The following is an 18,190-nucleotide window of genomic DNA, read 5'->3' on the forward strand; positions in this document are numbered from 1 at the left end:
CAGGCTCAGTCCGTTGCCAAACCTAGCGGACACGAGGCAGCTACAAAACCAGTAAATAGAGACATATTAAATCATACAATGTGTTGTGACTAACAGGCTGTCAAATACTACCTTGCTCTCTTATCACCAACTAAACTATATAACATCATAAATGGCATACTTATGTCTTAGCCGTTATCCCTGCGTGGGACCTCCGGTGGAGCTGTTTTTAGATTTGCTGGAACTTTGTCTCACCAGAAACTACTTCAAATTTGAAAAGTCATTTTATTTACAACTAATGGGGACGGCGATGGGGTCTAATATGGCCCCATCGTACGCCAATTTGTACATGGCTCAATTTGAGGAATGGGACACTGATCTCTTTAAACATTGTCATATTAAGTATTATAAGAGATACATTGACGATTTGTTTCTTCTGTGGACTGGTACTGAATTTGAGCTAGAGAACTGGTTCCAAGATCTCAATGCAACTATTCCTTGCCTCCAATTCAAGATGACTCACCATCCGCAGATGGTTGATTTCCTAGATTTAAGAATATTTATGGAGGAAGTTCAGCTACACACAACTTTATTCAGAAAGGAAACGGACAGAAATTCCCTGCTGGAGGCGACGAGTTGTCACCCACCTTCATTGAAGAATGCCCTCCCTATTTCTCAGTTCAAAAGAGTTATATGCAATAATAGCAAAAAGGGCCAAGCCCAAGCACAACTGGGAGAGATGAAGACCAGATTTCTCCAAAGGGGTTATTGTGGCAAACACATTGACCAACACTTTCGGACATTTGACGGAATGAATCAGGAAACAGCTTTACAGACCTCTACAACACAGGGCAATGATGGCAGATTGATCTTCACTACAGCCTTTACATCTGATAAAAGAGGTTTACCACAGCTGGTGAAGAAAAATTGGAATATCCTGGAAACTGATAAGAACTTGCCACTTAGAGGGACATTACATCCCCAAGTGGGCTTCAGGAGATCGCTAAGAGACATCTTGGTTAAGGTTGACCCTGTCCAAAGTTATAGGACTACCACCTGGCTTCAGACTGTGAAACCCGGTTGCTACAGATGTGCTGGGTGTACTACCTGTAATGGTTTGTTAAATGCTAAGTTTTTTACTCATCCAGGTACCAACCGCAAGTATACTATCCGACATAGAGTAACATGCACGACAACATTTATTGTGTATCTGTTGCATTGTCCGTGTGGGTTATTCTATGTTGGTAAAACTATAGACGATCTCCGGACACGTATGGCCAACCACCGTGCCGCAATTCGAGCTGCGATAGATAAAAAGGGGTCTGATCAACCCATAGCTCGGCACTTTGCGTTGACTGGCCATACGGTTGCTGATTTAAATTTGTATCATATCATCTGTATAATATAGTATAGCTCTTAATATGATTAATTGTTCTACTGACATAAGTATGCCATTTATGATGTTATATAGTTTAGTTGGTGATAAGAGAGCAAGGTAGTATTTGACAGCCTGTTAGTCACAACACATTGTATGATTTTAATATGTCTCTATTTACTGGTTTTTGTAGCTGCGCCACGTCCAGTAGCCATGGCAGCGGACTGAGCCTGCAGAGTGGTGCGGTCAGAACGCCGGGCGACTTCCGGTACTGTGGCGTGGATTTCTTGGTGGAGGGTATTTATGGAGTCAGGTATGTGCACTGTTTTCTTTTATGTGGTCTGAAGACAGGGTTAAACTCCCCGAAACGTCACCTTATGATTGAATAAAGTATTATTTATATACTGGTTAAGACCCGGTGAGTGCTTTCCGTTATGTCTATCTATCTATCCGTTACATTTATCTGCATTTATCCTGGTTTATCCTGGTAAAATATTTTATAAATAAAATGATTGTTTTAAGCACCCTGGGCAGTTGTTTGTGAGAGATAAGTGCAGAGCCCTGAAGATGAGTTTTATATACTGTGTGTGTGTATATGTATATGTGTGTGTGTGTATATATATATATATATATATTTATATATATATATATATATATATATATATATATATATATACACTGTAAGGGTATAGATATATATTGTACCAAAATACCATCAGATATATGTAAAAATATTTATTTATGAATAAATAGAAGATATTCTACTTGGTGAAAAATATTTAATGTCAGGTTAGCACACTTTAGAATATACGATCAGGTATACGCTCCATTGACATCTATGGGGAAATTATGTGAACGCGTACGTTATATTCTAAGTTCGTGTTTTTGCGCATATTGGGTTAGCGCTCATGTGAAAACAGTTTGCTAGAACTTGTTATACGAGCACTACCCGACACATGCAAATGCTCACCTCTAGGGGAGTTGGCCTTATCTGTCTTAAGATGTGAGATGTAGAATATTATATCTTTGTGTGGCCCTTTTACATTTCCTGTTTGACATAGAACAGTTTTGTTTATCTGGTGCTGTATATGAGGACAAATAGGAGTGTATTTTAGTCTAGGTCAATAGGTCTGTGCTGAAGGCAGAAGGATTTAAGTGAGGCAGCAAATTTAGAGGGGGAGGTTTATGGCATCATAGGCCTCCTTATATGCTCCCCAAATGTTTTTTTTATTAATGTTATAATAAATAAATTGTCCATAGCTGTCTAGAGTTGGGGACTGACCCCTAAATGCATTCCTGCACTCCAAGTGCGAGAGATAAATTGTGTGGGTGGACGTACGGGGCAGTAGGTTTTCTTTTTTTCAAACATGTTAAGGGTATCTTCTCTGTGTGATTGTCATGTTTTGCTATTTATATCAGGTGATTCTTAGAAAGGTAAAGCCTATTTGGACCTTCAAAAGGGTCCCAAGTGCCAAGACATTTTAGCACCTCTATACTTTATAAAGCTGTAAATAATTTGACGTTTGGTATGGGCTGTGTCTCAAAGGTTATTGTAACATTGGAATGTATGGGAACTTCCAAAGGAACAAAGAAAACCATGATAAACCTGACAATGGGCTAGATTAAGAGTGGAGCGCAAAATTGCGCTTTTGCCAGTGCGATTTTTGTGCTCCACTCAGTAATACCGCCGCATCCCAAATGTGCGCTGGTATTACAAGTAAAGCACAAAACGAACGCAGCCTCGCGTTTGCATTGCCTGGAAGAATGAGAACGCGCTTCCATAGACTCCAATGGGAGCCTCTTTCTGACGCCGATAGACACGGCACAGAACCTATCGCAGCGATGGGCAGGATATTTAAAATATATATGAATATATAGATATATATTTATGTGTTTATATGTGTATATACACATACAGTATTAACACATAAATATATATGAAGTTAAGCATATATGTTTTAAGTTTAAACACAGTCCCCATAGACCACAATGTAAAGGCACTTTTCAGTACTGTTTTTTTTTTTGTAACACCCCAAATACCCTCTCTTTAACCCCTTATAACTGCTTTGTGCAGGTTCATTAGAAGAACAGATTTCTTTATTTTTGTACACTCAGTGGATCCAAAATATAAACAGGACCGACTTTACCACCGGTAAGTGCTGTTGTTTCAACATTATTTCCAGATACAGGCCAGAGGAATAACCTGGGCTTACAGCATCCTTCTATTCAGGAAAGTTTTCAGACACATTGTTTAACACACATTTTGTTTTTTTCTATCTGAACCATGAAAGTTTAATTTTTACTTGCATTTCCCTTTAATGAGAGGTAACAGAGATATGTTCATGGTGTGCCAAATAAATGGTAGATTATCTCAGATAGCAAACAGTTTGTTTACCTTTTACAGTAACTGTGAAGCTGACACTATCGTTAGCTGTGTGGCATGAGTAAGTCCCTGTGTCTGCGGCATTTGAGGATGAGATGAGGAGCCTTCGCATTCTGCCTTCTGATTGGATAGAAAAGTGTCCCCCTGCCTCCAGTTCTTGTCCATCCTTCATCCAATGCACTTTGACCCCAGAGCTTGGTACATGGCAACTAATGCAGATGGGCTGACCTGCATCAAGTGTTCTTTTGGCTGGCTCCCCAGAAGCCGAGGTGATGCTACGCCCTTGAGCTGTAAGGAGGATAGACACATTAATACATACCACTCAGAAGACAAGCAGAGGTCAGCTTGCCATAATTAAGTGAGCACTAACATATCACGAAAGGTGCTTAGGCATTAATATTTATAAATTGCTTCAATCAGCAAATCATTTAGATATTTTTATCTTCCACTTACAGCAAAGAAGAAATGTTCTTGAAATAGATTCTTTATCATCAACCATACCATAAGAGAATGACTCCTTGAGTTTGCAGATAGAACAGAATCAGCTAGGTAACTAACCATTCCATACAGTATTGCTTTCAGAGATCTGTCTGTAAATCTATATAATGATATATAGAACTATCTCTATACAGACATTTCTCACTGACAATATTGCAGTAGCTGGTAACCCTGAAAATGTACTTTCCTATCGCTAGGCCATATTGATTTAAGAATGTTCCCATCAGTAACATCTGAATTAATAAAATGTGCATATAGACAGAATGCTAAATAAAGAATTAACAGTTTGAACTCCAGCATGACATATGATATGAGGCTTACACCATATGGGGGAATCATAACATGTGGTTAATACTTTAGAAGGAGTGACGAAGGGAACAGAGAGGAATCCCAACCCCTGCTGCTTCTTGTGAATCACACAAGATTTAGAGAAAGGAGTCAGAGATGCAGTGTCATAAAATGAAACCTTTAATTAACAATTCACTGGACCTATGGGATCATGCAATGTGTTGTCCAGAGAAAATAAATATTTATTCTTCATTTATTATTATCTTTTACTCTATACTATAATTTTATATTATGTTCAGATTTAATTTCTCCTCTTAATATGGGAACAACAGTTGAATATACACATTTATATTTTTTCCTTGGCATTTGTTTTATACTTCATAAAAAAATGCAATAAACTGGTAATTAAGAACAAACATAGCTCAGATTATCAGATTTTTTTCTTCCCAGGTGGCACCACCTTTAACCCACATGCTTTTTTTTTAATTATTATTATTTTATTTACACAGGAGAAATTCCTGGCAATTTTTCCACTAATTACAGATATGTAAGAATAACCAGCATTTGGGTCAGCCTACATGTACCTGTTGCAGCTATGTTTCTCTAAGTAAAGGAGCAAGGAACAAAGTCTGGTTGCCCCCAAGTTTATTTAAAGGATATTAAACTCAAATATTTCTCTTACGCAGATGAAAAAGCACTATTTATAATAATTTTAAAATAATTTAAAAAGCTTAAATAAAATATGTTTGACATAACTTTGAAACTAACAGGAGACACGTTTGTGCAGAGCTTATTCCGTGCGGCAGAATGCTGGCTGATAAAGGTTAATATTCATTAAAGGGACATTAAATACTAAATAAAGGCTAGATAGAATGATGCATCCAAAGAAAAGATTAGTCTCAGAATAAACTGTAGATGTATTTTTTAAAGTTTCATTAGCTGTTTAAATATTGAAAAAATAAGTGTAAAGTTTTAATGCCTATAAAACAATGGGAGCTGTCAAGTTGTAACTTAGGTTACCTTCTCTGCTGTGGCCAATTAGGGACAGTTATAAATAGGTCACTAGTGTGCAGCCAATGACTGTCTGGAATATAACAGTGTTCTGCACTTCCTTTTCTAATAGGAACTGAAACGCTCACAATTTGAGAATAGAATTACAGGAAAAGGGGACAAAATAAAAAAATGAAAGTATATTCCAGAGTTTTCTTTCTATATACGATTTATCTTTTTTTATTACCATCTCAAAGTGTTTAATGTCCCTTTAAAGAGTTTTCGTCTTTATATTCAATACTAGAAGGTGTTGTTTCACAAAAAAATTAACAATTATCTTGACAGAGTACTCCCTTTCTATCAAAGCATTATAATGTAAAGGAATCTCAGTTAATGTTTGAAGCTAACAGGAAGCAGATGTTTGTGCACAGCTTATTCAGGAGACAGATTGCTCGCTGACTGATAACGATTAACATTCCTTATTGGTTTTTTTTCTATATATTCAATAATAGTAGTTGCTTCACAAAAGAGACTCTCAATCAACTTGATTATATTGATTTGATTTGATGGATACCTCTCTTTCAAAACATTTATTATAATTCACAACCTTATCTTGACGGTCAATTTAAAGGAATCTTGATACACAAAACTGACAGCTTTCACAATGTAAGATGGCTTCCTCAGTTTCCAGAGGTCACTGTCATCACTCTGTGCCTGATATAGTTTTCTATTTCTAGTACTATCCTAAAGTTCAAGCCTTTTGGTATAAGACTCACACTGGCTTTTCATGATTCTCTTTGACTATCCAACATGTTTTATTTTACACTCATTAACCACAGTACTTCTTTTTTAAAGAGTTAAAAAAACACATAAACTTCTTAAAATAAGGATTGACCTTAACTATTCACAAATATCTTTTCAGTATAAATTTTAATTTGCACACGCGAGATATAGGGAACAGTCAATCCAGTAGGCCTTTTTTTTTAACTATATCAATAAACGTCATGCAAATTTGAGCTGTATATTCTTTTTAACCTAATTGCATACAATACTTACTAGGAAAAGGCCTTTTTGTACTTTTGTTCAAGTACTGCAGCTTGGAGCTGTATGCCCTTTTCTTTCAAAAGGTGTCAGTCTCACAATAATGTGATTTATTAGCTTCTCTGTCCCAAGTATTAAAGGGCCAGTAAACTTAAAAAATAATGTTATATAATTCTGCACATAGTGCAGAATTATATAACATTATATTAGCAGCAGCTTTATAAAACCTAATATTCCCTGTGAATCTTTATAAAAAATTACCGTTTTTCAGACCCGCTCTCTGTGCTTTTCTGAGCGGGTCTGTTTTTATCACAGAGCGCATCTGGCCAGCTGTCTATTCACAGCTCGGCCCGACCGCGCCATTATACTCAGTGCAGCTCGCTCCTGCTGTCTGAAAAACGGTCATTTTTTATAAAAATTCACAGGGAATATTAGGTTTTATAAAGTTGCTGCTAATATAATTTTATATAATTCTGCACTATGTGCAGAATTATATAACATTATTTTTTAGGTTTACTGGTCCTTTAAGCATGGTAAACTTTGACTTTGAGAAAATCCCATATATATATATATATATATATATATATATATATATATATATATATATTCATTCAGTATATATATATATATATATATATATACAGACACACACACACACACACACACAGGTACAAATCCCCAAATCCGGAATGCCAAAATCTAAACGTATTCTAAAATCCACAGATTTTACTTGATGTTTAAAAAAAAATGTTATCAAAAATTACCTCCACAGCTCCAGCTCCCACCCCAATCACATAAAAAAATCCATAATCTACAGTCAGGCTACAAGATACCACAGAATTTGCTCAGATACCAAGGACCGTGACAAACACCTCATCACACTGTCCCAATCATTCAGAGAAAAAGGTTACAAAACAAGGATTATAAATAAAAAAATTAACTCTGCCCTCAATACTCCACGTGAACACTTACTACAATACAGGGAGAAGAAAAACATATCACGTATCCCACTAGTAGTCAAATACAACCCTGCTGTGGAAGGGATACGAAAAATCATAAAAGACTTACAGCCACTACTCTTAGAGGATCCCACACTCAAAAAAATCTTTCCAAAACCCCCAATCCTGGCATACAGACAACCACCTAACCTAAAACAGAAATTGGTACATAGGAAGCTACCCCTTGAGAAAAAGAACACTCAGAATGGAACCAAGTGCTGCTATAAAGCACTCTGCAAACTGTGTCAACACGTTTGTGAAAGCAGCACAGCAAACCACAATAATAAATCTTATAACATTAAAGGGGCATATTCATGTATATCTGCAAATGTGGTATACATGATACATTGCACTGCATGTGAAATGGGATGCTATATTGGAGAAACAAGCCAAAAACTGCACCTTCGGATGAACTTACACAGACACTCAATCAAAAACCACTGTGAAACAAAATACTGCACCCCTGTTGGTCACCATTTCACCAAACCTGACCACTCCATCCAAAACCTCAAAATCAAAATTCTCAGAGGCAACTTCAAAAACACCATGGAAAGAAAAACCTTTGAAATGAAAATGATAATGCACTTCAACCTGTTTAATTCTGGACTAAATGTGGACTCTGGATTCTTAACACATTATCAAAATTTTTTGTAATATACTTTCATTTAGTCAATTACATTGTATATTCCACATTCTTTATACATAGGTACACAGGTAAGCCTATGTCCACACTTTTGTCTTTTTTTTTTTTTTTTAACTTTTGTACTCCCCCTGTATATACAATTTCACATCTTTATAGATATTGATTCAATGTTGATATATAACTTTATGTCAGTATATGCTCTATGTATAGCTATATATTTCCCCTGTCTGTTCTCCTACACTGGACACTGTCTGCCTGTTACCTAAGCCCCCCTCATGATTTTTACGACACCTCCTCCTCTCCCTGCACTTTCTGTCTCCTTAGCTATTCTGTGTTTTAAGATATAATCTGTAAATTCCATTGAATTGGTCAGTATTGCTTCAGACTTGATAAAGGAAGGAACTCTTCCGAAAGCTTGTCAACTTATAAATGTATAGTTAGTCCAATTAAAAAAGTATCATTGCTCAATGCAATACTCTTGTTATTTTGATATCTAAATCTCTGGGCTAACATGGCTACTGCAATCAACATATATATATATATATATATATATATATATATATATATATATATACACATATTGTAAGTAGCTCTAAACATAAATACTACCACAAATAGCTACAATATTGATGTATATAGATGTAATAGTTATATGCACATGTTGTAGCACATCGGGTAGTAGTACGTTCTGTGGTGTGATGAAGTGTGTATGTTAGCGTAGGGGAGAAAACATGTAACATTTTAACTAAGCCTGTACTAAGGGGTGGCTCACTGCCTACAGTTAAAGAAATCTTACATCACATGTTTCATTCTTATATACAGGTATGAATACTTGAAAATTATAATTTCATCAGCCAAACTCACTTTTTGAATATAAACCATTTTTTCTAATTCATGTCAATAGCTGAACCTTAGATTCATTGCTATCTTACCCTTTACACGGAGCTGACAGGATGACTCTGAAAGCCCAGCATGGAACTGGATCATGCCAGCATCTCTTTGGGTCACCCCAACCAGCACCAAGACATGAGTACGACCAAAACTCTGCAGAACTGTTCTGTGGTCTTCATACAGAATCTGTCCATTCAAGGTCCAGCCAACTTGCTCCATATCACTTTCTGTTTCTGCACAAAAAGCTGCGTTTCCACCTTCAGCTACCTCTAAACGACGAGGCAACCTCTTTGTGATTGGCCCTGGCGATGAAAATCTGAGATTTAATAAAACAGTACTTTTCATAGAACAGCAGTAAATATTTTGATCATAAGGTACCAACAAAGGTTTAAATGATAAAGCAATTGCATAACTTCCCAGGTATACTCTAATGCAATCTTTTTATAATTATAATCTTTAGAACCTAAAAGATCTGTTTGTTATGGTCAGGATTCTGCTAGAAATTCTCTATTGAGGTCTTAACAGACAAAACAAATACTATAATACATATAGATTCAAACAAATAATTGAAAACACAAAGAGAGAGCGCCTAATGGTGTAATATCGTCAAGATCAAAAGTGATACAAACATAAAAAGTATCTGCCAAGTGGACTTTTGATCTTGACGATATTACACCATTAGGCGCTCTCTCTTTGTGTTTTCAATTTTTTCAGTTTACCCGATTTACCACCGGTTTGGAGTGGAGCAGCCTTCCAGAATTATTGATTCCGACAGTGTTGATTTCACCTATCTATCATTGACTCTGCACTTTATGTGAATTCGTTTGTATTTTTATTTTATTTTTTTAATATTTTATTTATTGTCTTATATGTAATATTTTATCACTTGAATCATACCGTATGCACATTGTATGGGATGAAGTTTTTTTGAGTACACACCACTATTTATGCGAGCCACATATTCACCAAACTAGACACATTTAGTTTCTCAGGCATACACACTAAAAAACATTTTATTCCTTTTGTGTTTTTATTCATATAAGTGCCAATACTAACACAATATCACAATTCATGATCACTATTAGATCCATATTTTGAATATATTATTTTCGACACGTTAGTACAGATAACACGCACATTTCTTGTGCATTAGTACAGCGCACCCTATCGTATGATTTTATATCGTACTTTTTTTACTTCAAACAAATAATGTGTTTAAAATGTAATATTTCTTAAGTGTGTATTTACCCAAAGTGAAGTCGTATAATGCCGCTGTACAGTGCTTATAATCTGCATTCTACTTTCCCATCTCCCTTGATTTTCTCATCTGTCCCCATTTACAATAGATAGATAGATAGATAGATAGATAGATAGATAGATAGATAGATAGAAGATAAGGAAAGTTTATGAACAATGCTTACTGCAAGATTTCTAAGAAACAGAAGACTCCCTCAGTATTGTGCATTTTTTCCTAGATTACAATTAGTTTTGTAGTTTTAGGGCATTTATTTATTCTCTATACTTTATATGAGATTGTGTTGATATTGCTGTTTGATATATCTTAGGTCCATGTGTTGATTATTTTATTAATTGCCTTGGTAATACAGTCCCATAATAGAACAGGAGAGGAAACTAAACAACGGAGGTACTGTATATAGCAGCAGGTGTGCAATAGGTAAAAAAAGAAATGAAGGAACCAGATGGGCTGAGATTAAACAAAAACAATGTTGTATTTATATTACAGCAGATGAGAGGGTACAACATTTGAATAAAAGAAACTGTTGAGGAGGAAATATAAAAATCTCCCATATCCACAATTTGGAAAAATCATTACAAAGAAGAAAAAAAAAGTAATATTCAGTCATATATAGTTTACAAATGATTTGAAAAATTCTAGATTAAATCCTGTTTGGATGAGCAGCCAATGGAAGGTGTTGTCTATAAAACAGAGAATTAGTCTCTGACAGTGGCCAAACTGGAGCTCATAATTTTACACATATAAAGCATAATTTAAAGAGACACCGAACCCAAATTTTTGGTATTACAGTCCCAGGTCTGGGGCTTTAGCCCAGCCTTGTGCCTCATAGATGTAAACCAAAAATGTTATTTTAAATTTAAAAATAATAATAATAATAAACTGATCATACAAATCTAAAATGACTTTACTTCCTATGACTATACAAATTTCATTCATAACTGCGTGAATCCCTGAGTCTAACTTTGTAGAATATGGCTTGACCTTGTTTAGGTCAATCTCTACTAAGTTGAATAAAGAAAAATCAGCATTGTAAGAAAGTATGAAATTGCTTGTTTTACCTGACAGGTTTCCAATGGCAATAAGTCACTCTTATATAAACAATAGTATTACGATACCTTACCCAGGCACTAAACAATTAATTGTGCAAGTAACAGGAGGTCACTCCTTATACAGAGAGTTAGCAGTGCTTGTAAATATATTTTTTGTTTAATTTAATTTGAATTTCTTTTTGTTATGTATATGTTAATGTGTTTTAACATAAAGTGGCATGGTCCACACCACTGATTATATTTTATCTAATTCATAATAAATGTTAAGTTTTAAACTAACTACATAGTATCACACTACACAATCACCTACCTATCATGTGTTGAGATGACAATCCCCCCAAGTGTGCCATATTAATGTCCCTGTCTCCTTTCTCTTTAATTTTTACCACTCTTCTATAGTCATCTACATTCACAACAATTTATTGGTTTTGTAGATTGTGGGGAGACATATGCCTGGCCTCACTAATATGCTAATAATTCCATTTACTTTTTGGCACAGAGACAGAACTAGTACAATAAGGAACTAAACTATGCTTGAGTTGGAGACAAAAACACAGTCTTTACCTCTCACTGCTACTTCTGCAATGCTCTGAGCTCCTCGCTGAGTCTGGCATACATACACTCCATCATCATCTGTTCTGGCTCCTCGGATAATGAGTCGTCTGATTGGCCCATGCTCCTCCATATAGTGGCGCTTGTTAGGATGTAGACGCTGATCCTCCAGGAACCATGATGTCCGAGACCCATCTGGGACTGAGCATTCTAGCACAGCATCCTGCCCCTCTCTCACCGCAATGTCTTTCAGTGGTGCTGGGAACCGCAACCCTGTTTCTGAAGGAAAGAGGGGACAGTTCTGGTAAAAATGCTAATAAATAAGCGAAAATAAAGTAATACAAAGTTTATGTTAATATTATATCATAGCACTGCAACGATACAAATATAATAACGGCACCTCATAATGCAATACAGTCTACAGAAAAATTCCCTCTTGCAAAGGAATAAAACTGTATTTCACTATGAGGAGCCACTTGTTTGTTTGTATCATTGCAGTGTATGTCATGGTTTGTATTAACCATTAAAGGGGCAGACCTGGTAATGAGAAAGGAAGTCATGAAGAATTATATAGGACTCTAAGGAAATCCTATATATTGTCCTACTGGTTTATAAAAAAAATATTGGAACTTTTTATTTGCTTTTTTTGTGCTTTATTATTTATTTTTCGGTTGTATATATTTTTTGGAGGCTGATAAATATTTCTTATTGTATATAGTGTGATTATAGATTTCTCATATTTTTAGTTAAATGAGTGGTATATCAATATATATACTTTTATAGAAAATATACAAAAAGACTCGACAAACCATAATAAGTTTACCCTAAATAAAGCAAGGGACTAAAGCACTCTTAAAAAATAAATGTATTTATTTGGTATACATAAATAGAAAATTAAATCAGAAAATATTTAGATAAAAAAGCATATTGCTCACAGAGCACTGTGAAAGCCCCGTCTAGTTCAATGACATGGGGGTGAAACGAGCGTTGGCATTAGAGCATCTGCTCACATGACATGTGACACGCTTACTGTTCTGAGAACATGAGAGTGGCTTGTTTGGAAGGACCACGTAAAGAGCTGATGGCTTTTTGTATGTTTAGTAGAGGACTACAGATGGAGCTGTATGATGTGTAAGAGCACATTTATATAAATACTGTAAAAAAAAATCACAAAGTCTTCACCAGAGTGTGAAGGGTATTCTCAAATGCAGCAAATGTATTATACAATAAAATCACATAAAAAACACAACACTGTAAGCCATGATCCAGGGAGCGACAGAGAGCTTGGGGTGTGGGACATAGTGTTGATGTTCACATGTGGACGCTGTATCCTCCAAATTCAGGACTGAGGGGAGCACTGACACGGGGTGGAATACAAAGATATACAAGTGACGTCCCAGCTACTTGGTGAGAGACATAAGAAGGAACAGTACACACTTACTGAATTTGTATACATCATGATAACCTCAGCTACAAGCGAGGCCACTCTTGTGAGTTTGCCTTTTACAAGTGTTATTTATGTGATTTTATTGTACAATAAATGTGCTGCACTTAGAGTAGACCCATTGCGCTCCGGTGCTTTCTTTGTGATTTTTATTTTACAGTTTTTCTACCTCCAGAGGTATGAACTAAAGTAATAGTTTTCAAAAAAACAATACATTTACATAAAATGGTCTGCAATATATCAATTGCAATGAAAGCATGGTGCACACAATTTGTATATTGCAATACATATCTTTATGTGGCAATCAGGACTGACTCTATAGTGGTTCCCAGTGGGACCGTGGACTCAGGTAGCATTTGACAAAGGCAGCACATAGATAAAGAAGGGTTGTCTTAAATAATATATACATGAACCCAAGTCACTTGCATACATTTCTGCATCTATTTTCCGTTTATGATGATGTAAATAAGTGCTATAGTCGAGTAAAAACTGTAGTCAAAGGAGAGTTTTCTTTTCAGACCCAAGCCGCACAAAGACAGCACAGTATCATCATGTGATATCATACATGGAAATTACGGCACAAACCTGAAATATTTTTCAAAGTTAACAGATCTGGAAAGAAGCAATAGAAAAGAAGAAATATATTTGTTTCTTTCATGTAATTGGCAAGAGTCCATGAGCTAGTGACGTATGGGATATACAATCCTACCAGGAGGGGCAAAGTTTCCCAAACCTCAAAATGCCTATAAATACACCGCTCACCACACCCACAATTCAGTTTTACAAACTTAGCCTCCTATGAAGGTGGTGAAGTAAGTTTGTGCTAAGATTTCTACGTTGATATGCGCTTCTCAGCATTTTGAAGCCCGATTCCTCTCAGAGTACAGTGAATGTCAGAGGGATGTGAAGGGAGTAATACCTATTGAATGCAATGGTTTTCCTCACGGGGATCTATTTCATAGGTTCTCTGTTATCGGTCGTAGAGATTCATCTCCTACCTCCCTTTTCAGATCGATGATATACTCTCATATTTCATTACCTCTACTGATAACTGTTTCAGTACTGGTTTGGCTATCTGCTATATGTGGATGGGTGTCTTTTGGTAAGTATGTTTTCATTACTTAAGACACTCTCAGCTATGGTTTGGCACTTTATGGGCGCAATCCGATATACGGTGCAGGTTTCGGCGCAAGCGTGGAAACCTGCGCCGCCCGTAGTTTCAGCTCGCAACTCAAGCTATCCCATATACGGCGCCGTCAGATGCTAAAGTGCCGTAAGTCTGACAAACTAGCGATGTCCAGAAATCTGTGTAAGTACAAATTTCTGGAGTCGCCAGTGACTTACGGCACTTTAGAAACTGCCGCCGCATAAAAAAACTGACTAAATTATAAAATCACCCGTAACTGTCTAACAGTTCTGTCCTCCCAAACATAGCCCGACACGTATACCCCTATATCCGCAATCCCCCCTCTCACGCCTAACAATAAATATATTAACCCCTAAACCGCCGCTCCCGGACCCCGCCGCCAGCTACATTAAATGTATTACCCCCTAATCTGACCCCCTACCCAGCCGCCAGCTACATTAACTATATTACCCCCTAATGTAAGCCCCCTACACCGCCGCCACTTATTTTAACTATATTAACCCCTAATGTGAGCCCCCTACCCCGTCGCCACCTACATTATATGTACTACCCCCGAATATGACCCCCTTACACCGCCGCCACCTATATTAAAATTATTAACCCCTAATCTAATCCCCCTACACCGTCGCCACCAATATTAAAATTATTAACCCCTAATCTAATCCCCCTACACTGCCGCCACCTATATTAACTATATTACCCCCTAATCTAATCCCCCTACACCGCCGCCACCTATTTTAACTACATTACCCCCTAATCTAATCCCCCTACACCGCCGCCACCTATATTAAATGTATTACCCCCTAAAATACTAAAATGTCCCTACCCTAAACTAAATTACAAATAGCCCTGAAAAGGGCCTTTTGCAGGGCATTGTCCCAAAGTAACCAGCTCTATTACCAGCCCTGAAAAGGGCCTTTTGCGGGGCATTGCCCCAAAGTAACCAGCTCTATTACCAGCCCTTAAAAGGGCCTTTTGCGGGGCATTGTCCCAAAGTAATCAGCTCTTTTACCTGTAATCTGACCCCCCTACACCGCCGCCACCTATATTAAATATATTAACCCCTAATCTAATCCCCCTACACCGCCGCAACCTATATTAAATATATTACCCCCTAATCTAATCTCCCTACACCCCCGCCACCTATTTTAACTTCATCTATCCAATACTCAGGGGTGATGACACTTAGTAAATCTTGTTGACAAGATTAAATGTGTATCAAAAAAGGCACCAACACTTGCCAAGAAACTTGCCCCCAGTATGATCAATAGCAATATTGGAGAAAGAGGGACGCAGTGGCTTAGTAAGAAAGGAACTTTCAAATGTCTATCAAGGAATTGCCATTCTTGCCAACATATTTCTATGGGAGTGGATTTCATCAGTCATTCAACTAAAGATAAATTTAAGATTGATCATTACGCTAATTGCGGTACTACTTTTGTGGTCTACCTCATAGAATGTGTTTTATGTTTGGATCAGTACGTAGGTCAAACCTCACGTGCCCTTAGGTCCAGGATAGGAGAACACAGAAGAGACATAAGAAATTATAATAAGGATTCCAGTGTAGCAAAACACTTTAATGGTCTACATTTTACAGATCAACCTAAGTTCACAGTAAAAGTAATTGATGTAGCCAAAAGGCCTATTCGAGGTGGTAACATTTACACCATACTATCCAAAAAAGAGCTTTATTGGATATGGAAACTTAATACCAGAACACCCTATGGTCTTAACAAGGAATGGGACATCAGTTACTTTGTTGAATAAATATAACTAGTGTTTGGATGATCTTATGTGAACTGTTTAAGAATGTATAACATTTCATAGCAGTTGTTAAATGGAATGCTTATGATAATTGTAACTTTTATGGAAGTGCAATATCTAATACCTAATGATTTATGTATATGTTTTCACATTAACATAGTATTTATGTATGGGTTATAATAATATTTTTTTGTGTCCCTTATCTGTGATCAATATGCTTTGCCTCAATAATCAGATGTTACTCTATATTGACCCACATTAATTTTAGTATCATCGTTTATGCTCTAACCAATATATTTTGCCAATGAAATTTTGGTATATAGCAAATTGCACATGATAGAGTGTGTTTTCTAAGCTTTCTCTCTCTAGGTGATAATTTTTGAAAGGGTCTTTTTGTAAGACTCTTTAATGTAATTTTCTTTATGATATCCCTTATACATCATATTTATTAAAGTTTATCATATTGCAATGTTAGACCAGATTATTAAGAGTCAGGTCTAGATATTAATAAAAACCTTATATGTAGTTTGAGGCTATGTATAGAATTATGTAATCTAAATTCTTCATTATTGATATTTTAATGCAATAACTGCCTTTGTGAAATATCTTTTTTGGCATATTTACGCTCATATGGCGTTTTAATGTACACATTGTCTTATCATTTGTTCTATCATTTGTAATTGCATATTATTACATTATTCTTCCACTGTCTGTGATGCACTATTCACACCTAAGTATCTGATTATGAGGGTGTGACTTGGCCTTGAAAACTCTGATTGGCTAAGAGATAGTTAAATTGTGTATCACACAGGTGGGGAGTTATCCTATGATTAAGTGCTGAACAGCACGAAACATGTTAGGACTCCGCTCCCCCCTCCTGTGAATTTTGCTTTTGTGCTGTGCTCTGTTGTCTTGCACTGGACACGTTTTTCATTTTTAAATGTCTGAATAAAGATTGGAATTTTATCCTACTGTTTTGGAGTGCTGCTTCCTTCCGATTTATACTCTACGAAGTTTGCTCGACTTCTTTTCAAGCTGGCACCCCGCCAACAGTGTATTTGCATTAGCCGACTCCAGAGGACTGTAGCTACGTCACCTTCTGTGTGCCGTAACTACATTACCCCCTAATCTAATCCCCCAACACCTCCGCCACCTATATTAAATATATTAACCCCTTATCTGACCCCCCTACACTGCCGCCACCTATATTAACTATATTAACCCTAATTATATTAGGGTTAATATAGTTAATATAGTTATTATATTATATATAGTAATAATATAGTTAATTAATATAGATTTAGAGTTCTGCGGTAGCTGTCAAAAGCAGCGTTAAGGGCTCCTAACGCTGCTTTTGGCTGCCTGCTGGTATTTAGAGTCGTGTAGGTAAAGGTCTAACGCTCACTTTCAAGCCGCGACTTTTCCATACCGCAGATCCCCTTACGCCAATTGCGTATCCTATCTTTTCAATGGGATCTTCCTAACGCTGGTATTTAGAGTCTTGGCTGAAGTGAGCGTTACAACTCTATCGACAAAACTCCTACCGCCCATGGAAAGGCTGTAGTTAAGAGCTGTCTGGGCTAACGCCGGTATATAAAGCTCTTAACTACAGTGCTCTAAAGTACACTAACACCCATTAACTACCTATGTACCCTTAAACCGAGGTCCCCCCACATCGCCGCCACTATAATAAATATTTTTAACCCCTAATCAGCAGACTGCACACCGCCGCCACCTACATTATCCCAATGAACCCCTAATCTGCTGCCCCTAACATCGCCGACACCTACATAATATTTATTAACCCCTAATCTGCCCCCCCCCAACATCGCCGCTACCTTACCTACACTTATTAACCCCTATTCTGCTGACCGGACCTCGCCGCCACTA

At 36.7% G+C, this 18,190-nt stretch overlaps 1 protein-coding gene across 8 annotated transcripts in view; it reads right to left on the reverse strand.

Moving 5' to 3' along the window:
- OBSL1 (obscurin like cytoskeletal adaptor 1) overlaps positions 1 to 18,190 on the reverse strand; it is a 320,332-nt gene that overhangs the window by 249,553 nt on the left and 52,589 nt on the right. For all 8 annotated transcript variants that reach the window (XM_053698211.1, XM_053698216.1, XM_053698210.1 and 5 more), the window contains 3 exons: positions 11,958 to 12,224; positions 9,128 to 9,388; positions 3,750 to 4,025 (listed from right to left, as the gene is read on the reverse strand). In XM_053698211.1, the coding sequence (XP_053554186.1) occupies positions 3,750 to 4,025; positions 9,128 to 9,388; positions 11,958 to 12,224 (804 nt within the window). The remainder of the gene's footprint in view (positions 1 to 3,749; positions 4,026 to 9,127; positions 9,389 to 11,957; positions 12,225 to 18,190) is intronic.

This window comes from Bombina bombina, chromosome 1 (assembly GCF_027579735.1).
Source record: "Bombina bombina isolate aBomBom1 chromosome 1, aBomBom1.pri, whole genome shotgun sequence".
NCBI classification, from domain to species: domain Eukaryota; kingdom Metazoa; phylum Chordata; class Amphibia; order Anura; family Bombinatoridae; genus Bombina; species Bombina bombina.